At 39.7% G+C, this 22,830-nt stretch overlaps 1 protein-coding gene across 1 annotated transcript in view; it reads left to right on the top strand.

Annotated features, from left to right (window-relative positions):
• LOC122565383 (guanine nucleotide-binding protein G(q) subunit alpha) overlaps positions 1-22,830 on the top strand; it is a 112,564-nt gene that overhangs the window by 64,621 nt on the left and 25,113 nt on the right. The window contains exons 2-3 of the mRNA XM_043721311.1: positions 7,293-7,477; positions 20,656-20,810. Of these exons, the coding sequence (XP_043577246.1) occupies positions 7,293-7,477; positions 20,656-20,810 (340 nt within the window). The remainder of the gene's footprint in view (positions 1-7,292; positions 7,478-20,655; positions 20,811-22,830) is intronic.

The raw sequence follows: 22,830 nt of genomic DNA on the forward strand, positions 1-22,830 counted from the left end.
CCCTCTCTCCCTCTCTCCCTCTCTCCCTCTCTCCCTCTCTCCCTCTCTCCCTCTCTCCCTCTCTCCCTCTCTCCCTCTACACAGAGGGGTGTACCCTACCCCGCCCTCCCCAGATAATCTCTCCAAAATTGTCCTTCCTGTACAGGGCAAACATAGAACCTGTCAAAACGTTGCAGTAAAAAGTCTGTGTGTGCCCACAAAGCAGCAGCAGTCCTGTTGGTGTACAGTCCGGCTACCCCGGAGAGGGGTTGGCGTGCACGCTATTGGTTGGGGCCGGGGGGTGGGAGGGGGTGGCGGCTTGCGTGTTGTGTTCTGCAGGGCGGTGTTGGTGGCAGGGACTTGCGCGCGGTATGCTGCTGCAGTCTCCTGAACGGGGAGCAGACTTTAAAAACTCCAAGTCCCAGAGAAAAGGTATTTAATCGATTAACTGAATAATCGATTATCTGAATGGAATAGCGTCCAGCCATCTCATTCGAATAATCAAGCTTCCCCTGTAGGGAGAAAAATGCTTCCTGATTTCACTTGGAAGTGGCTCAGCTCAAGTGTCTTAGTTTTATGCACCCTTGTTTTGTTGCCCACTGGAAGTTCCTCGATCTGTCTGTGACCTGTTGAATCCCTTTTAAATATCATATTCAATCACTCTTCAAACATTCAATTCAAGTTTGTAAGTTCATTTTATATAACCTTTCCTAAAAGATTTCCCCTTTTTAAACCCTGGTGATTCTAATGAATCAGTTCTTTATCCCTTTCCGGGTATTAATCCTAAAATTTGATGTCTAGAATTAAATGCAGTAGTCCCAATGTGGTTTGACCAAGGCTGTGTGCTAATGAAGCATTATTTCCTCATTTGTATTGTAACTATTTTGAGATAAATGCTAGAATTGTGTTAGCCCTTTAGATTATCTGTACCTGTTCACTAGGTTTCAGTGACCTGTGTAATGAATGCTCAAATCTCTTGCTGAGACCCTTATTTCTTTGACTCGTAGGAATAGCTACCATTTCCTTGCCTCTTAGCAATGGATATGATTTCTCTTTCTTGTTCACCGCATTGTGCTGCTTTAACCACCATTGAAATAATTGTGTTTTAGTCCAATCATCAGTAGGAGCTACAGCTTTAATAGTAACGCTGTAGACCACACAGCTCATCTTAACTCTGCCTGGTTCTTCCTTTGTACTATATGCTGTAACATCTGAAATTATATTCAAAATTTGATTTGGTACAGAAATCCAGAAATTGTCGTCAGGGTGGGAGTTGGAATCAGCTACTCTTTGCCCCACTCCTTCAGCCATTATAAATTTTAAGAGTTTTACCTGAGAGTCTATTGCTAACCTGCTGAGGTTATGACTACTTTAGTTTGCTGTTGATTCTATGGTTGATTGGGACCTGGACACTTTTTCCTGGGAAATCCGTTGCTCTGTTCTGTGCCATTGTTGTGATCTCTACCATTCCTGCTGTTTTCATCAGAAATTGTATTCTTTGAGCAATTTTGAGTGCAGTATCTGGTCACCTTCTTTCTTCCATTTTGCTCCTGCGAATTTTTCGTTTTGCACTTGTATACACAAAGACTGGTAAATATTTAGAGCTCTCTTCCATAACTGCAGCACGTTTGATCAGTTAATTTTTAAATTTGAGGTAGATATAATTTTGTTCAGTGAATAAGTTAAGGGATATTGATCAAAGGCAGGTATATGGAGTTAGACTATAGATCAGCCTTGATCTCATTGAATGGCAGAACAGGTCAGAGGGGCTGAACGGTAGGAGTCGTAGGCCAATGTTTGCTATGATATTGCTGATCTGTCCCATCTAGTTCCAACTCTGCTGTGAATTCTTCTTCGCTGCGACAGGATGATATGTTTTGCTGCTTTTTGCCAGCATCCCATCTATTCCACTGTTGAATCCTTTGATGCTCTTTACTTGTTGCTAAGGCCATTCCACAATTTCTGCTGGTCCTGGATAAATGTGTACTTGAGGTCAATTCCCCTAGCTCTTCGATGGAAAATGTGAGCCATTAAGGCACCCACTAATACTCTCCCTTAAGAACTACCTATACTCCATTCACATTTTGAGCCCAGGCATCGATTTCAGCTGATTCCACTCATCTCCAAAAGGCATTAACCCACTGTAGGTGTCTTTTGACTGTTATTGTTTCCTCCTTCCCCTCATTTGCAGGCAAGACATATTGGTCCTACCTTTTGCTATGCTTCTACCATCTGAATTTCCTCCGACTATTGACTTTTGGGTGATTACGACTGTGTAGGGATATTACTTGACCATGGGACACACTTCCCCATTTTGGCACAACCTCCAGATGTTAATAGGAAGGAATTTGCAGCATAGTGCATGCTGTTACTATTTCCTGTGCCTGGATTGAATGCAGGCAGTCTGCATGGTTTTACTCCTTTTTGACTTGTACAGTCTGTTACAATGGAGTGACTTTCCAAAGGAGAGTTATGATACAGCCACAATGTTGTGGTCTGGAGTCATATGTATGTCAGACTGAGATGGACCGTACATTGCTTTCCCAAAAGGTTATCGGTGGACCAGATTGAGTTTGACAACAATCAGGTAATTTTGTAGCCACCGTTGAGTTTAATGACATTACTGCCGTGCCACCATCTCCCAGGAACTTAACTATTTCACTGTTCCTTCATTGCCACTTTGTATAAAACCTGAAACTTTGTTCCTCCCTGCACTGTGGGTGCACCTACCTTAGATGAATTGCAAAGTTCAAGCTTCTCAAAGGCAAGTAAGGATAGACAATGTCCTTAATTAATAGAGACATGAAAATCTCATGAATAATTTTGTAAAAATCCATTAGATCAGAATTCGAGTGAAAAAATTTGTTCACTTTGACCTGAAGCAGTTTACAATCTCCGGAAACAAAATTGCTTCTATATAGAAGTTTTACATACTTGGGGCTTCACAGCTAATAGAATACTTCTGAAGTGCAGTAACTATGATAATGTAGGAATAGTGGTAACACCACTGGATTAATAATCTAGAGGCTCCGAATAATGCTCTTGGGTATGTCAAGTAGCATGACAAAACTGGTGAAATTGAACTATTAATTGTTTTTATTATTTCAATCAATAAATTTGAAATGGAAAGCTAATCTTAATAATGGTACATCAACATTACTTTTGATGTTTTTTTTTAAGAAATCACAGCTGTTGGAATAAAGCCCTTCAGGAAGGGAGATTTGCTATCTTCACCTGATCCGGTCCACCCGTCGCTTGTGGTCTAGGTTTTTGTAGAATATTATTATTTGGAAACTTGGATTCTAATGTAGAGGAAAAGTAAATAGATTTTTTGTTTTAGTTCTGTGAAGGTGACTTATTTCTTTGAGCTCACTGTTTAGAATAACTTTATGAATACTGTTCGAAGATAATTTTCAAGAAAACATGTGTTAAGGTCACTGACTGGATAAACTACCTGGAGAGTCGATTCATGACTCTTACCAAGTCGAAAGTCTCTGACGTACAGAACAACAGGCCAAGGGCCATAATCTGGTTTCTTTCAAGTAGAGCTGTTTTATACCACCAACAGAAAAGTGGTTTAGTTTGTGGTGGTCTAGGCTTTCATAGGAAGAAGGAAAACTTTAAACCTTTTCCTGTCATTTAAGTAGATAGGACTTTAAAGTGCAGTTAGGAACATCAGTGAATTATCTAGTGTTTGGGAATCATGGGGAGAAACAACAACTGAGAAAACCCATGAGAAAACTGACTAAGTTTAAGAATAAGTTTATGAATACTCTCAAGGTGGACATGAAGAACTGTTATAATTATGACGGGGCCAAGGCCAGAGTGAACCTAGATCCCTTTGGAAAATGAGGCTGGGGAAACAACGGGGAACTAGGAAATGGCAGAAGAGTTAATAAGTGCTTTGCTTATGTTTTCACAATGGAATGCACTATTCTCATTCCAAAAATAATGAAAAATCAAACAGCAAAAAAAAGGAAGTAAATACAAAACCTATCACGAGAAAAAGTACTAGGGAGCTAATGGGGCTAAACACTTAAGTCTCTTGGACCTGAGAGTTGCATCCTTACATATTAAAAGAAGCTACAAAGAAAGTGGCTTCACTGGTGAAAATCTTGCAAGAATTCTTTGTTTCTGGAAAAGGACTGGATGATAGAAAAATTGCCAAAGTAGCACCTTTTTTCAAAAAGGAAAGAAGATTTTAAAAAAAGCTAACCATAGTGATCTGTTGTTTGGAAAATGATATTCAATGAAAGGAAATTTTATAGTTGAGCATTTAGAAAAATCTAATATAACCAAGCAGCAGCATTGCTTCATGATAAGGAAAACATGCCTGATAAATTTATTAGAACTTTTTGAGGGAGGAATAGGCAGGATAAAGGGAAGCAGTGAGGGTAAAATATATTTGGATTTTCTGAAACTGTTTGATAAGGTACTGCATGTTGGGGTACTTAATAGGCTAAGAGCATATGGTGCTGGAGGCAATACTTGAACATTGGCTGATGAATAGAAAAGCATTGGAATAAGGGGGCATTTTGAAGATGGCAATCTGCAACTAGTGGAGTGCCATGGGGATCAGCACTGGAACCAAATTATTTACAATATATGTTAATGACTTGGATGAGGGAAGTGAATATGTTATAACCAAGTTTGTGGATAGGCAATGAGCAAGGATGACAGTCACCCAGCATATTGACAGGTTAAGTGACTTGAAGATTTGGCAGATGGAATAGTGGGCTTGATAAGGTAGATGCAGAGAGCATCAGAGATCTTAATTTCAGCGTCGAGTGTCACCCATTTAGGCAGAAATGAGAGAATTTCTTAAACTAGCGAATATATGGAATTCTTCACAGCAGCGTGTTGTTGAGGTTGCATCATAAGTCTATTAAAGGTTGAAATAGATGGATTTTTAATCAGTAAGAGAATCAAGAGTTATGGGAACAGTGCAGGAAAGTGGTATTAAGTAGAATCAGATTAGCCATGACCTGAACGAATAGTGAAGTAGACCTGATTTGAAAAAAATGACCTACTTCTGCTCCTGTGTTTTCGGTCTTATGGTGCAAGGAACTGCTTGCAACTTTAATTTAGCTAAGAAATTAATGGTAGGGTTTTGAGTAGTGTTGTAGAATAAAGGAACCTGGGGCAGAGACACAATTCTTTGAAGTTTGCATGACATAGAGAAGGTGGTTAAAAAGGTGTTTGGCATGCCTAACTTCATTGCTCAGTCCTTTGAGTAGAAGAATTGGGAAGTGCTGTTGAGGTTGTACAGGACAGTGGTGAGGCCTTTTCTGGAATACTGTGCCCAGTTCTGGTCACCCAGTTATAAGAAGGATATTATTAAGCTGGAGAGGGTTCAAAAGAGATTTACCACAATGTTGCCAGGTATGAAAGGTTTGTGTTATAAAGAAAGGCTGGAATGTTTTTCACTGAAGCATTGGAGGTTGAGAGACAACCTCAAAATAATGAGGGATATAGATAGAGTTATTGGTAATTGTCTTTTCTCTAGGATGGGGGATTTGAAGACAGGCATATTTTGAAGGTGCGAGGAGAGAGATTTTAAAAAGTGCATAAGGAGCATTTTTAAAAATAAAAACAGGATATTACATGTGAAATGAACTTCATGAGGAAGTGGATGATGTGAGTGCAGTTACAACGTTTAAGTACATGAATAGGAAAGGTTTGGGGGATGTGGGCCAGGACCAGGCAGATGGGACTAGTTCCCTTTGGGATAATGGTCAGCATGGACTGGTTTAACTAAAGGGTCTGTTTCCATGCTGTATGACTCTGACTATGAATTAAAGCATGAAGATGAGAGTGATACTTTTCTGGGTTGATTGTCTGTGAAGGATAATGCTGGGAAAAGGGTTACCTTTTTCTTTTTGCTGTTTAAGATCTTTCTAAATTATCTCATTTTTTTTCTTTGTGTAATGAAGCTGTTTTATTTTGAGACCATTCACAGACTTGTGTGAAATTGGTCAGTGACTGATCTCCACAAAAACCAAATTGCGAAAATAAAACCTGTGATTTATCGAGCCAAGTTTCACTCTATCTGACTTACTCAGTACTGCCATCAGCTGGGATCTTCCAAATCGACAGTTGTGTCGTTGATTCTTAATGGTCCTAAAATGGCCCAGCAAGCCACTCCGTTCAAGGGATGGGATATAACAATTAATCTTGTATATGATGTCCACATCCTATACAAAAGAATAAACTATGAAGATTGTTAGCAATCCACTTGACCCTACACTGAGTTTCTGATCCATGACCCTGTCTATTGCAAATGCTGTCGACCTTTAATATTGTCATCATTCACCCTACCTTAGTTAGTCAACCCCTCTCCAATGCCTCTTGTAATTCAAAATAGAATATTTCAGATTTGTAGCTCATCAGATTTTCAAGGGTCCAAAATGTAGAGTTAGAATTTTGCCAGTGTTCTCACTAGCACACAATCCCAATCAAAGGTATCATCGTGTATAAATGTAGTTTAATTGAATTTGTGGCAGTAGTAAATCAAAACTAACAGAAAACAAATGGGTATCTGGGCAAAATAGTTTGATTTATTTTTTTCACATGTAGGTGCTTAAAAAAATGCTTTTCTCCTTTGTACAAAGGGCATTTAAACTTTATTTCTAGTAAGTTTTCATGTTACATTGTCACTGAGTTGGTGTATTTGCCTTATTCCAGGGCATGCTGGAAAACAGAATTTGTGGTGTTTGCATAGCCAGTTGATTTTTTTTCAATGCTCAAAATTTATAAGTGATTAGTGTACTGTGGTAACAGAAATTTGTTCTTCTGGAATCTTATGAATATACACCATCCTGGTTTATTACTGTACAAGAAAACTAACCATAACATCTTACTATTTGAACTTCTTAGATCACTGAATTTGTTCTTGGTTGTCTTTAAAATGCTTTTAATATATTAATGTATTTTCTAGAAGAAAAGTCAGGATCCTATGTCTCTGAGGTAGCTGAGCAGTTAGATCAGGAGGAAATAAATATGCCAGAGTTGGTTTAATTTTTACCCCTTAAACACTGCATGTTCTCCATTGCATCATCTCCTCCCCTCCCCCCCCCCCCCCCCCCCCACCCTTTCATCAATACTGCATGGTAAACTAAAATTAATTTCAACCCATTACTTTCTTACATTTCTAATTTTCTCTTCATTTAAATGTTTTAGTAAAGATGTCTTCATTATGGAATGGATTTTAATAAATATAATCAGCATGCCATAGGGTTTGAAGTAAAGATGATATGGTGAAATATTCAAATTTTCAGTCTGTTTGCTGATGTTGTGCAATTGTTCTTTCCTAGGTACTGGTGAAAGTGGCAAGAGTACATTCATTAAACAGATGCGAATTATACATGGGAGTGGCTATTCAGATGAAGACAAACGGAGCTATACGAAGTTAGTCTACCAGAATATATTCACTGCCATGCAATCCATGATCAGAGCCATGGAAACCCTTAAAATCCAATACAAATATGAGCAGAATAAGGTAAATTTCTAAAAGCAGGTAGAGCACTTGTTGCAGTAATTTATATTCAACTGTCAATGTCTGCAAACTGCACTTTTTGCCATAAAAAGAACAATCTCGAAGCTCGCCCACCACACTGACTTTCACTTTGGTCAATCATTTTCTTTAATGATTCTTCCTCTTGATGAAAAGAAAGTTCCCTTTTGTCTTTGTTATTCCTGGCAGATAGCAAACCTACACCCAAGTTTTTGCTAATATTATTTGTAAATGCTAGGAACTGCACAAAATTAGATTGGACTCTTTTTGAATAATCTGCTCCCCCTTCCTACAGTAGGAAAGTGACACTTTGCATCACCTTAACCTGATGCCTTAACGCGTCAATATCACTGAAATCAGAAACATGTTTCATTAAGAATTGATCCATGTGACGAATAATTCAAATTAGCATGGTAATAGAGATTTCTGAATTTATGCAGTTTGCATTTATCTCTGAACTGTGTTCATTCGAACTGCTAAGTAGAATTAAAATCAGATGATGCCAGGCATTGATTGACCAATGTATTGTCACTAGGGATGCAATTTAGAAGCATTGCACACTGGGAAAAGCAATGTCGATCTTCAAAAGGATTTTGAAACGATAGTGGAGTGGGCAGGTTGTGGCAATTGAAGTTCAATGCAGAGAAGTATGAGGTGATACAGTGTAGAAAGCACATGAGATACATTATGAACTATCCTACATAGCTGTAAATTGTGTGCAGGAGCAGAGACTTGAATATATGCACATGGAAGTTAAAAGGTGGTAGGATAGGTTTTTGATTTTGGTTTTATTGTCATGTGTACTTAATTAAAAACAAAAATACATAAGTACAAGGAAAAGTGCATAATTTTGCCACACATGGCACCATCTTAGCAACATGTACCTAGGTATAGAATCTTAAGAAGGAGGGAGAAAAATCAAAGATAGCAGTAATTGTAATACAGTGACATCTTCTTAGTTTTAAGCAAATGAACAAACAAAAGCTGTAAAGTGCAAACATTACAGTATTCTTAAGTACTTAGCCACTGTTGGACTACACATCAAGGAATCACCTCGAGATTGGAAGTCCATACTGAGACCATGCCGGGCTGAGAGACCGCCACATTGTGCCGCCATGTCGATCCAGGTGGCCAGTGCACTGGGTCTGCACTGAGTCCAAAGCTGGGAAAAGAAAGAGTATGCAAGAGAACGTAAATGTTATGCTGAATTTGTGACTAAATCCAGAATATAGTGTGCACTTCTGAGCGCCACACTGTAGGAAGAATGTGAATGCATTGGAGAGATATTAAGACAGGCTTACAAGAAATATTCCAAGGATGAGAAACTTTGGTTATGAGAATAAATTGGAAGTGTTGGGACTGTTTTCATTAGAGAGGAGAAGGCGAAGAGAAGATTTGATGGAAACTTACAAAATTCTGAGTAGTCTTGTCAGTGAAGACAGAAGGAACGATTGACACTTGTAAAGGAACAAGAATGAGAGGGAACAGATTTAGTGATTTCATGCAAGAAGCTGTTTCACACAGCAAGTATTAGGTTCTGGAATGCATTGTCTGCAACAATGGTGGAGGCAGGCAAATCTAGACACTTGAGAGACATTGTTTCTGTTCATGGAATCATTTAATTGCAGAGATATGGGGAAATGGAAGGATAATGACGCCAAGTCTTTTATTTGAATGATTTGTAAAAGGTACAGTTAGTAAGTTTGCAGATGACTGCAAAGTTGGAGGTGTATTCGTCAGCAAAGATGGTTACCTCAGAGTACAATGGGATCTTGATCAGATGGGCCAATGGGCTGAGGAGTGCCAGATGGAGTTTAATGTAGATAAATGTGACATGCTGCATTTTGCAAAGGCAAATAAGAGCAAGACTTGGACACTTAATGGGAAAGACCTGGGGTGTGCTGCTGAACAAAGAGACCTTGGAGTACAGGTTTATAGCTCCTTGAATGTAGAATCGCAGTTAGAATAGTGGAGAAGGCATTTAGTATGCTTTCCTTTATTGCTCAGAGTATTGAGTACAGGAGTTGGGAGGTCATGTTGTGGCTGTTAGGACATTGGTTTGGCCACTTCTGGAATATTGTATGCAGTTCTGGTCTCCTTCCTATCTGAAGGATGTTGTGAAACTTGAAAGGGTCCAGAAAAGATTTACAAGGATGTTATCAGGTTTGGAGAATTTGAGCTATAGGGAGTGGCTGAATAGGCTGGGGCTGTTTTCCCTGGACCTTTGGAGGTTGAGGGGTGATCTTAGAGGTTTATAAAATCATGACGGGTATGGATAGGGTAAATAGACAAAGTCTTTTCCCAGGGATGGGGGAGTCCAGAACTAGAGGGCATAGGTTTAGAGTGAGAAGGGAAAATTTAAAAGGGACCAAAGGAACAACTTTTTCATGCAGAGGGTGATATGTGTATGGAATGAGCTTCTAGAGGAAGTGGTGGAGGCTGTGCAATTAGAACATTTTAAAAGGTATTTGGATGGGTATATGGGTATAAGAAGCATTTAGAAGGATATAGGCCAAGTGCTTACAGATGATACAAAATTAATCTAGGATATCTGGTTGGTACAGATGAGTTGGACCGAAGGGTCTGTATCCGTGCTGTATATCTCTGACTCTATGCCAAATGTAGTGGGTTCTGATAACATGTGATAGTTCTGTTCTTTCTTGATCTCTCAAAATAAGAAAATCGCGTAATGGCCATGCTATTTAAACTAATGGGGCCAGAATTGCGTTATAGCCAATCCAAGTAAGGTAAGCTCATGTTTGACAAGTAACAGTCTAAATTCTTCAATCATGTCGAAGAAACATGCGTTATAGCAGAAGGGACTGTACTCATTTGGAAGTCTGATGTAGACATTATCGGCTGAATGGCCTCCTTCTGTACTGTAATTATTCTGTGATTCATTGCAGTAAATGGCCCCAGTTAATCATGAAGGCATCACCACAGTGTTGGTATTTTTAATTAGCCATGTTCATGGGCCTTATTACACACCTGGAGCAGTCGAGATTGAACTCCGGTCTCCTAACATGGGCAGGGACACTACCAGAGCTGTCCATGTGGAGTGAGATTGTAATAGTTTTTTAGGTAATGTTTGAATTGGCTTTGTTTCCTTGTGAATGAATCATGTCATTTTGGTGTGGATTATTTTCATCCGTTTTTGGATGTTATCGTTGCTGGCAGGGCTGGCTTATGTTGCCCATCTGTAGTTTCCTTTATGACATGGCAGTGGTCTTTTTCTTGATTTTCTCCCTTAGCATGTTGATATTACTGCCTGAAGTCATCTAGCAAAGCCTTTGGTTGTAGGTGTCATCCTTGGTGTGTGCCATAGCTATCTTTTAATGGGTAAGAGTATCAAGCTTTCTTTCCTAAAGGCCTTCCTAACTGCCCGGCCTTCAGGACAACATACAACCCTGTCACGGTGGATGCTGCAAGACATGCCAGAGTGTCGAAATGGATACCACTATCACATGTGGGAACATCACCTACCATGTACGCGGCAGGTACTATAACTCGGCCAATGTTGTCTATCTCATATGCTGCAGGTAAGGGTGCCCTGAGGCATGGTACATTGGCACGACCAAGCAGAGATTACGGCAACGGATGAATGGACACGGCACAACAATCAGGAGCTAGGAGTTGTCCTTCCCAGTCGGGGAACACTTCAGCGGTTCGGGACATTCAGCCTTGGACCTTCGGTTGACCATCCTCCAAGGTGGACTTTGGGACAGACAACAAAGCAAAGTGGCCGAGCAGAGGCTGATGGCAAAGTTCGGTACCCATGGGGATGGCCTCAACCAGGTCTTTGGGTTCATGTCACTCTGAGCTTACCCCACTGCGCTACACACACTTTCACACTCACTCTCTCACACACTTTCCCCCTCTCACCTGCAATGCAGACCTACACAGTCTCAGACTGTCTCATACAAGCTCACATTCACACCACCCCACACGCACCCATACACGCACCCTCTCTCAGACTTATACTCCTTTACACTCAGGCACAAGCATGCACACTCTCATGCACACTCTCATAGACACTCACACCTCCCTGTGTGCGCGCACAAACACACATACATTTGTGGGGTGAATTTGTACTTGCGGAATTACATTTTATTTTGCTGAAAACCTGCACGAATCCATGTAAGATTCTGTAAATCCCTTTTTTTAGAGAGAGATTTAGTTTGAACATTGGAACACAGACTTTAACTTTAAACCTTCAATGCATTATCTGAGCTGACATGGCACCCATTGTTAAAGTACTTGAGAATGTAACTTTAAAAAAACTCTGGGATTTACATATAAAAGAATTGAAACTAACATGGTCATTCCAAAAGGTGAGAGACTTAACAAACAATCCAAGTATTTTTCAATATATCATTTCAGTTGCATCACAGTAAATTTTTGTTCTAAATTCTGTCTTACACCATCACCTGATCAAGGAGCAGCACTCTGAAAGCTAGTGCTTACAGATAAACCTGTTGTACTATAATCTGGTGTTGTGTGGTTTTTAACTTCATAAAGGCCAATAGCAAATCATATGACTATTTGCAAAAGTTCAAGAATTTCCTGATTAGTATTATTTGCAACTTTTTCAAATTGAATTCAAATTTTTCAACTGTGTTAGTGGGATTGAAACATAGAACGTTAGAGCGCTTGATGTTTGGCCCTTGATGTTGCGCCGACTTGTGAAAATAATCTGATGCCCATCTAACCTGTATTGTTCCATTACTATCCATATGTAGGTCCAATGCTCATTTAAATGCCCTTAACGTCGGTGAATCTACTACTGTTGTAGGCAGGCTGTTCCATGCCCCTAAGTAAAGAAGACACCCCTCATATCTGTCCTGAATCTATCACCCCTCAATTTAAAGCTATGTCACTTCATGTTAGCCTTCACCATCCAAGGAAAAAGGCTCTCACTATCCACTCTCTCAAACCCTCTGATTATTTTATATGTCTCAATTAAGTCACCTCTCAACCTTCTGTCCAATGGAAACAGCCTCCGTTCCGTCAGCCTTTCCTCGTAAGACCTTTCTTCCATACCAGGCAACATCCTAGTCAATCTCCTGAACCCTTTCCAAAGCTTCCACATTCTATAATGCGGTGACCAGAACTGCACGCAGTACTCCAGGTGCGGCCTTACCAGTGTCTTGTACAGCTGCAGCATGACTTCATGGCTCTGAAACTCAATCCCTAAATATATAGGGATTTCATAAATCCATAAAAGCTAACATAACTATTGGGTCTTCATATCTTGTCGCACTTAATCTGAATAATTAAATATTTGGCCCCTCAGCTGGTTCGTAATGTAGCGATGCCGCTAGAATGGCTTTAATTCCCATGTCAGTTGAGGTTACCATGAAGATCCCTGCTTCTCATCCTTTCCCCTCACCTGAGGATTGGTGACCCTCAGGTTAAACTTCCATCAGTTTTCTCTCTATAAGAGCAGCGCTATAGTCCTCTGGCAACTTACTCTGTTCAGGTCCTGTTAACAGCAGTAAATGGTTGGTGTTATTGGCTGAGGAAAAGATATTAGCTGGACGATGAGATGAGCCCCTGTTTGAACAGTGCAATATGTACTTTAAATGTTTATCTGAACCACTGGAGCAAGCAGACATAGAGATGACGCCATCTGGTGTCAGCCGAGGTTGTGATCAAGTTCAAGCATAGAGATTAATTATGAAATTGAATGGCATCGGATGAACCCATTATTTGTAGCACGATGCAGTGTGTGTTTGCTAAATGTTCAAAACTTGCTCAGCGGCAGAAAATAAAGGGTACTGGTTGACACCTGATTTTGCATCGCTTTCAAATAAGTATCCACAGATCTCTGTTCTCTGATGTGGAGCTGATGGTGTTGGAATGGGCTGGACACAACCTGGTGTCGTATGACTTCTGACTATCATCCAACAGGTTAATTTGAAATCGCAAGCTTTCAGAGCACTGCTGCTTCGTCAGGTGAAACGCCGTCAGATGAAGTGCTCTGAAAGTTTGTGATTTCAAATAAACTTGTTGGACTATAAGCTGGTGTCATATGACTTCTGACTGTTGGACTATAAACTGGTGTCATGGGACTTCTGACTGGCGTCTTGTACCCGAAGACACATTTGAAGAAATTATATCAGATCAAAAGTTTGCTTAAAGAGTAGTTGATCAGTTCTTTTGTGGGATGTGGATGTTGCTGTCAAGTTCAGCATTTGTTACCCATTGCCAATTCAGTATTGCTTTTTCAATTATTTCACAAGGCAGTTGAGCGTATATCTCAAATCTAGCAATTAATGAACCACAATCTCCGTTTTTCATGACACCATTTCATTTCCAGATATCTTAATTGAATTCAAATCGCACCAGCTGTCATGGTGGAATTTGAACTCATTTCCAGAGTCTGGGCCTGTGAATTATTACAGCAGTGTCATTTCTATTGTGCCATCTCTTCACAGGTTGAGCATGGGAGAGAGGTCGGGCAATATAGGAAGGCAATTCCAGAGCTTTGAGCTTAGGCTTCTGAAGGCATGGCTAACCAAGGTGAAGCAATTGTAATTGGTACTGCACAAGACTCCAGAATTTGAAAATTGCAGCTATCTTTGAGGGTTGTGGATTAGAGGAGAATGTAAAGACGGGGCATGGTCATGGAGAAATGTGAAAATGAGAATGCAAGCCACTACAGGTCCAGAAGCTGATTTGGAGTACAAGAGTTGCTGAGAGTTGAGACATGAGCATTAGTCTTTTGGATGACCTCCGATTTATGGAGGATAGAATATAGGGATTTGAATTCTAATAATCTTGTAAAAATTGAAGTCTGTTAAGATTAATCCCCAGTTTGAGATTTGATTGTGTTCCTATTCTTGTTTCCAACCCTTGGGAATGTTTGATATGTAAAACCAGTTTCAGGTTGCACTGTTTAAAGGATTTGTTTCGTGAACTCAATGATGTATTGGTAGAATTTTCGTATTTGTTTAATGCAGTACAGCCCTAGATGAGTATCCTCTGTTTAACTGACCTTTCTTGCATGAAATTAAGCAAAGAGTCTCCAAAGGCTATCTAATCTTTGGAGATACTGCAGCTAAGACACATTCACACATTTACTTCCAGTTAGCATCTTTCCATTTGTGAGAGATGATGAGAATGCAGACTCAGAACTTTACTGAAGTCCGATATGATTATCTGCACTATGTTTGGGTGAACAATCTGATTCTGGAGTGGTAGAAGTCTGCCACAAGGCCCAGAAATTCAGTTTCTCCTTACCAACTCTGAGTCACTTATTCTCCTTAAACACCTTAATGATTTCATGTTGTTCAAATGTAACTACACCTTATTTCTTAATTATTCTTAATCCAATTGAAAGGACTTTTGGCTTTGACTTTGAACACTGTTATTTCAATATTATCAGGGATGTTTTGTTTTTCTAAAGTTATGCCAAATGCTAATATTAACACCAGGCCTTGCTTTGCTTCACCATCCTTGCACTCTACCAAGTGTAAAATTAATAATTAATAATAATTAAAAAGTGGAGAGAGGTGCAAGTGTTTTGAAACCTCCAAGTTGCACCTCATTTGTGATAAGCCTATCTATTCAGCTGAACTAATAAATTTGACCAGAACATTAAAACATTTTTATTGTAATACAATTAGAACAAATTCATCAATGTTTTATGTTTGGTGCTGCCAGATGGTGTTTTCATGCTTTCAGACATTGTTCTTTCCGGCCTCTCCAGCCAATTCCTGTCATAATTGTGAAACAGCCACCATCTAACTGCAATAATTTTATTCTTAAAAAATTGTACTTCCAATAAATGGATAGCCTGATGTTCTTCCCTGTCTAATCTCTCTGGCTTATAGTCCATCCAATAGATAAGTGACCTGAATATTGAGAGTTGGATGGCCAACTTGGAAAAAGTTGTACTGATGCATTTGAGTCTGAAACAAATATTCAGAAATTAAGGAATTTGTTATAAGCGAGCAGTATTTTGCTCTTTTATCCCTCCTGTGAAATATATTCATAAGTACATCACAGTTGTACAAGTATGCAAAGTTTTAAGAATGTACAGGTTTGTATAATGCTCTCTTCAGAAATGAGGTTTGACTGCTTGTCATTGTACTGTCTGTGTGTAGAGACACTAACCATTTTTTTAAAACTTAGTAAGTAGCTGTATTCAGGAGCAAAAATTCCAAGTATTTCTTTATTTCAAATAATGTTCAACTTCTGACTTTTTTAAAAAAAAATTTCTAATGTTTGGCATTAAGGTCATCACCAATACTAAGTAAATGTCTGCTTTAATATCATCTTAACAAATTGACAGGTTATCTTTCTTCACATTCATTGAGTTTTAGGTAATAATGAAAAGCAGAGTACATTCACTTGCATTTGAGCATAAGGGTTTAGCTCCCCTACATTTATTGGATTACTACTGACCTACTCAGATACCTTGCATACATGGGCTGTGCCTGGAGGCAGCCACTTTACTCGTTGTCTACTGATGCTACTTTGTGAGGCACTCTGGATAGCTTTTCTCTGTGGGAATTTGTCAATCCACTTCAGATCAGTATATTGTAAGGATATGAGGGCATTACATAAATCATGCACTAAAGTGAAGGAAAGTTCATCAGCAAGTTGGCTAGAAGATGATCTTTCATTCTTGCTATAAAGATGTCTGGTTTAATGATTTTTCTCGTAATTTGTATGTTAGTTAATAGATCTCCGCAAGTCCAAAGCTTTCCAAAACTTAGTTGTTGAGACCTGATAATTACTATAACTGGAGTAGATCTAGCAAGAATCTTTGTGAAAAAACCACAATTTATCCCTGTTTGTGAGTTTACTATTTATTGAGAGGAGGTGAGGTTAAGTGGTTCCACCAGGCAATTACTGAGTCAACTGTATTTAAGAGGTAATTTGAGTCGACCTGTAAAACGTTATTAGATTTATTAATACAGTAGTAACAATAGTGATGTTAATGGTGTTAAAACATTCCAAGTATTGATCCTGAATTCAGAGCTGGGAGTTAAATTTCAAGGGAATGTAAATTAGAGAATCATTGCTAATCCCTTAGTTCTTCAACCTGTTTTACCTGTCAGTTTAGTTCCTCATAGCAAGAAATTGCCAAATGACCCTTTAAAAATTGATCATATCAATTGAGACTAAGCCTGCTTTCAGAATCAAGACTAATTCCTCTTTTTAAATTAATTTTTGCAAGGGGTGTACTGTTTTTTCTCATCACTGTCTGGCAATTTTCCCATAACAGAGGTAACATTTACTAAATGTTATTGTTTTGTATATTTCCAGCTTGAAAGTGCGAGTTCTTTTGATCTTGAATTCCATCTGTTTTCAATCAAATTCGTTGCCAAGCCCGTCTACTTCGCAACTAAGTATCAACGAGACCTAGTATTTGGTCTACATCTGCCTGTTTAAACTAGAAATTACTACTTTTGTACAGGGAGTCCACATTTAAAATCAGAGTTGCGTTCCTGAAAATTTAAATTTTAATTGAAAAGGCTTTAAGTGAAGCATTGGTTTCCATAGAGGTTAATGTTAAAACCAGAGTTGAGGTTCTTCAAGATCTTCCTTAGAATGCTTTTAAAATGCACTGGTGCACTCTACTTTGAAATGCACTACTACCCATGCCTTAAACAACTCAATTTCTACATTGCTCAATGAAGTAAGTTAAAATAAACTATGTCTAAAAATAGTAAAGAAAACTTCTACTTAGTGTGCCCCCTGTAGTAAACCTTCCGAGTGGAGCCAGGGTGGTGGTTTGACTATCTGTGGTCTGCACTAAAGGGGTTTATTCTTGTTCGTTAGACTCTGGACCAGCTGCTATGGCCATTATTGTTCTTTGGCAACTTATTAAGGTCTACAGTTGCCACCTTGTTCTCCTCAGTGTGGCTGTGCTTCTTGGCTGGCTGCAGTTATTTCCTCATCCTCTCCCTTCTCACTTCTTGGTCGTGGTTGGATTTACTAGCATTTATTTCTCTCTCCTTCTGTGGTGTTGGCCAGTGTCACAAGGCTAAGGTTCCTGCCTTGGGATGATGACACACAGCTCATGGGGAAACATGGAGGAGTTGTCTGGGTTTTGGAATGATAGCTACGTGGTCTAGATGGAGTTTGGTGGCTCATTCTATTGGCTGTAGACCACAACCTCAAGGCAGGAGGTGCATCTGCCAAACACTGACCTGTCCAGTTCCCTGTGGGCAGGGAGAGGGTGGGGCTGCTGAGCACAAGTGAAACCAGTGCCCTAGTGGGGGATGCCTTGCCAAACTCAACAATAGCCAGTACCTTGCATGCTGGGAGAGGTAGCACAATGGTGTCTGGGTGGGATCCCTCCTGCATCCTACGTAGCATCTTGGCTGAATGGGTGACAGTGTTTTTTGCAGGACAGTGTGGAGGCTGATGAGTGGGGAAATCCTGGTGAAGACCTGAGGCAGTGATGCACCATAGGGAAAGTTTGCATGTCAGAGAGGGAGTGGTCACTGCGAAATTACCCCATTTTGGTCAGTTTCGTTATTGCAGTAAATTGGATTAGTATAAATCATGATACTTGGTGACATTTCTGGTTCTAATAACTCAATTTCATGAAACACCTCTAAAAGGAACAATGTTAGTCGCTGATTCCCTGTAACATTAAAAATATGTTCTTTAGGTGTATAGTTTAATTGAATATCTGCAATATTTATGACAAGGTCAGTGGCATCCACCTTTTGAAAGATAGCAACTTTCTGTTCTATAATGAAAATATATCATGTCCTTGAGTTTTCAAACTCCGATGCTGATGAGATAAAGAAATTGAGGCCTAATATTCATGAGTCTAAATCACAGATGTACACTGTTTGAAGTTATGTTGAAAAATGTCTTCAAGTAGAGAAGGAATGTACATATGGCTAAAAGTACTGATTGTTTGGTGAATGCTTGTTACCATGTTTTCCCTAATTTCAGATTTGTTTAAGGATTCCATGGAATTTTGAATTTGATACTAGATTTTTGAATCCAGGGTTCCAAAATGGTCAACAGGAATTCGTTCACAGATTTACTTACTTAAAGAAAAGAGTGCTGTCTACTGTTCAACAGTAACTTGAATTTATATTATAGTTTAAGCAAAATGGTTTAACTTGGAAGGGATATGGTGCACATGTTAAAAATGTGCAGCAGATTGTATAAATTTAGCTTGTATTGTTTTGTATTTGCAAGATTGATGAGCGGCGGATAAAGAGTGTTTATAATGGATTTGTTAGAATAAAAGAAAAGTGTTTTCTTTGGTAATGGAATTGTTAAGAACTTGCATTGCTTCAGGCTCCAGCAATGAATTCTGGCACTGTGCAGAGTGGTACCATGATAGGTTATGTGTGCTTTGTGTGTTTGTCTTTAAACAGCTGAGGGGTCTACACGTTAAAATAGTAGTGCGTTTCTATTAAGGTGGCTGAAATGAAAGAGGAGACTTTGGTACTGAGGAGCACCTGAAGGGAGAGTTTGTTGAATCTAGTCATATGTTCGAAGCAGAAAGCCACTCCCTTCAGGCTGTTGCTTAGTCGAGAGGAAAAGGCTCCATATAGCAGATGTGTCTTGTTAGCTTGAGAAATGTTCTAAGGAATTGAGGACATGGCAGAATGTCGCTGAATCTGTTCTAGAGGGAGAAAGAGCAGCCAAAGAAAGTGTTACTACAAATGCGAACTGCTGTGCTGAGCTGTGAAGAGTGGGGAGCTCACTGAAGCCCAGGAGTCATTTAGTAGCTAAAAATGGGAGAGAAGGCAGACTGCAAATGGTATTTGAACCATGCAAATATTGGATTTACAGAAATGCAAGGTCAGCATCAGCTTTAAGAAACTAGTGGTTTGCGAAGAGTTTGAATAGTGTTGTGTTGTAGGTGTTAGAGTGCAGCCTCGAGAATTCAAAGGAGTAGAGTACAGGGAAATGGATTCAACCACTGGAAGGTGAATAATAGTTAAAACAGTCCGTGACCAGCAGCTTTGTGAAGCATTCAAGGATGGATTTTCAGATGTGAGGAATTGTCATCCCCAATAAAGGAGGCCAAGATTGGGTTGCTTAACATCTGGGTAGATTGCAAAGAAATCCATGGAATCTGTTGAGACCACATATGTTAGTTGAAGTGATCCATGTGTTGTTTTTTGTACAAACAATAAAATTCAGGGGATGTGGGTGATTTGTTGCCCGTCCCTATTTGCCTTTGAACTGAGTGGTTTGCGAGGCCATTTCAGAGTGCAGTCAAGAGTCACCCACGTTGCTGTGGGCCTGCAATCGCACACAGACTAGACCAGATGAAGATGGCAGTTTTCCTTCCCTAAAGGACATCAGTGCACCAGTTGAGTGTTTACAGCGGATGACAATGGTGTCATGGTCAACTTTAGACTTTTAAAACCACATTTTTTATTGGACTCCTATTCCACCATCTGCCATGTTTAGATTCAAGCCAATGGTCATTTCCTGAGTCTTCGGATTACTTTTCCAGCAATGTGCTATCAAGCCACCACCTTCCTGGATGGTTTGCCTCTGACACACATTTGTCTGATTAATTTTGGATATTAGAACATAAGTCACATGTTGTTTTACACCTCTAACTCTGTACCTAATAGAGTTCATTTTATTTATTCACTTTATTCCCTTGATGGAGCTCAAACTTTAACTTTTTTTTAAACCTAAAAAGATACTGGTCCCTAACCACATGGTAATATAAGTTTGGTGATCTTGACTGAGATTGTAAGAGTTCAGAGCAAGTGGTCTTAACACAGGATTAGAACATGTCAGACATACAAGTGTCTTCAACCTTAAGGCCAAGGGAGCAGGGTGTGGAGTTAGATAGTAAATATCTGCCTATCCTGCAGTCAGAGGAGCGGTCCTTATCACTCATGGTTTTATGCTTAGTTTTTGCTTTTACATAATCAGTGCCTTATGTATTTAGCTTGATGATGGATAACAATACAGAGGAACCTTGATTATCTGGCATTCGATTATCCAAATATCGATTATCCGGCAAGATCACAAGATCCCGATGCTCAGCTAAACTATGCTATCCGGCATTCGATGATCCAGAATTCGATCAACCGACTGAAATATTCCCTGCCCGTGTCCTTTGGATAATTGAGGTTCCTCTGTAGATGACAATTCCTTTTGTTGAAGAGCCAAGTAGAGAACCAATTATATTTTCCATTTTTGTTCTTTAGGCGAATGCACAATTGATTCGCGAGGTTGATGTAGAAAAAGTGGCATCGTTCAATAGTCCATATCCAAGTGCAATAAAAACTCTGTGGAATGATCCAGGAATTCAAGAATGCTATGATCGAAGGCGAGAGTATCAATTGTCAGACTCTACTAAATAGTAAGTACGTGACTCGTTTGGAGCAACTTGGGTGAAACCAGGATTCGAGACTCGCGTGACTTCTCAAGTCAACGAATATGATCTCTGAATACTTTGAATACAAAACAAAGCTCTCGCAAACTTGTATATTTATAACTGCTTTCATTATGTAATTGTCATTTTGACCTCAGTAGACGTCCTAACGGGTTGTCCACATAGCACAAATTGTGAAATCCAATGTAGCACTGCATTCTCTGAACTGGTTTTTGACTTGACTCACACTTAAACGAAGAGGGTTACCTCCGATTACAACAGGATCTGGACCAGATGGGCCAATGGGCTGAGAAGTGGCAGATGGAGTTTAATTCAGATAAATGCAAGGTGCTGCATTTTGGGAAAGCAAGCCTTAGCAGGACTTAATGGTAAAGTCCTAGGGAGTGTTGCTGAACAGAGACCTTGGAGTGCAGGTTAATAGCTACTTGAAAGTGGAGTCGCAGGTAGATAGGATAGTAAAGAAGGCGCTTGGTATGCTTTCCTTTATTGGTCAGAGTATTGATAACAGGAGTTGGGAGGTCATGTTGCGGCTGTACAGAACATTGGTCAGGCCACTGTTGGAATATTGCGTGCAATTCTGGTCTCCTTCCTACTGGAAAGATGTTGTGAAACTTGAAAGGGTTCAGAAAAGATTTACAAGGATGTTGCCAGGGTTGAAGGATCTGAGCTACAGGGAGAAGCTGAACAGGCTGGGGCTGTTTTCCCTGGAGTGTCGGAGGCTGAGGGGTGACCTTAGAGGTTTACAAAATTATGAGGGGCATGGATAGCATAAATAGACAAAGTCTTTTCCCTGGGGTCGGGGAGTCCAGAACTAGAGGGCATAGATTTAGGGTGAGAGGGGAAAGATATAAAAGAGACCTAAGGGTCAACTTTTTCATGCAGAGGGTGGTATGTGTATGGAATGAGCTGCCAGAGGATGTGGTGGAGGCTGGTACAATTGCAACATTTAAGAGGCATTTGGATGGGTATATGAATAGGAAGGGTTTGGAGGAATATGGGACGGGTGCTGGCAGGTAGGATTAGTTTGGGTTGGGATAGCTGGTCGGCATGGACGGGTTGGACCGAAGGGTCTGTTTCCATGCTATACATCTCTATGACTCTAAACAAATGGAGAAAGCAAACTGAATTGATGAGGGTCCAAATTCAAACATGAGCAACAACTCCTAGTTTAACCTTTTATGCCATGCTTGAGACTAAAATGTACTGCAAATAATTATAATAAAAATTTTGAATTCATTCCTTTGATTTAAGTAACAAAATCTGAAGAACTTTGTGAAACCCACTGGAACCAATGTGTCCTATTCCCTTTCTGGTGATAGACTTCAAATTTAATAATTTGATATGTTTGTAAATCTCTAAAAATGAAATGTCTCCAAACAAAGCAAATTTTGTATTGAGAATTCTTTTGTATGACTTGGCTTTAGACTTAATTGACTCCTTACTTCCCATTGCTCTGCAAGATAGGCTGTGTTGGATTATTTTGAAATTGATCAGAAATGTTGTCATATAGCACCTTTTGTAAGTTGGGTAGTGTGATGCGTTCTATATAGCATTATTTATTTTTAAAATGTGGTAGCATAAAATTTCACCTGTTTATACAATTTTTAATGCGCCTACTTTGCAAGCAAAGTTATTGGATGTACTAAACTTGAGTATTGTTTTAAAAAAAAAGACATTTTGTTGAAGTCTTTTGTCTTGCATTCATCAGGACAATACAGTGTAAGTGTGTTGCTGGAAAAGCGCAGCAGGTCAGGCAGCATCCAGGGAACAGGAGAATCGACGTTTCGGGCATAAGCCCTTCTTCAGGAATGAGGAAAGTTTGTCCAGCAGGCTAAGATAAAAGGTAGGGAGGAGGGATTTGAGGGAGGGGCGTTGGAAATGGGATAGGTGGAAAGAGGTCAAGGTGAGGGTGATAGGTCAGACTGGGGTGGGGGCGGAGAGGTCGGAAAGAAGATTGCAGGTTAGGAAGGCGGTGCTGAATTCGATG

This window comes from Chiloscyllium plagiosum, chromosome 31 (genome assembly GCF_004010195.1).
Source record: "Chiloscyllium plagiosum isolate BGI_BamShark_2017 chromosome 31, ASM401019v2, whole genome shotgun sequence".
NCBI classification, from domain to species: Eukaryota; Metazoa; Chordata; class Chondrichthyes; order Orectolobiformes; family Hemiscylliidae; genus Chiloscyllium; species Chiloscyllium plagiosum.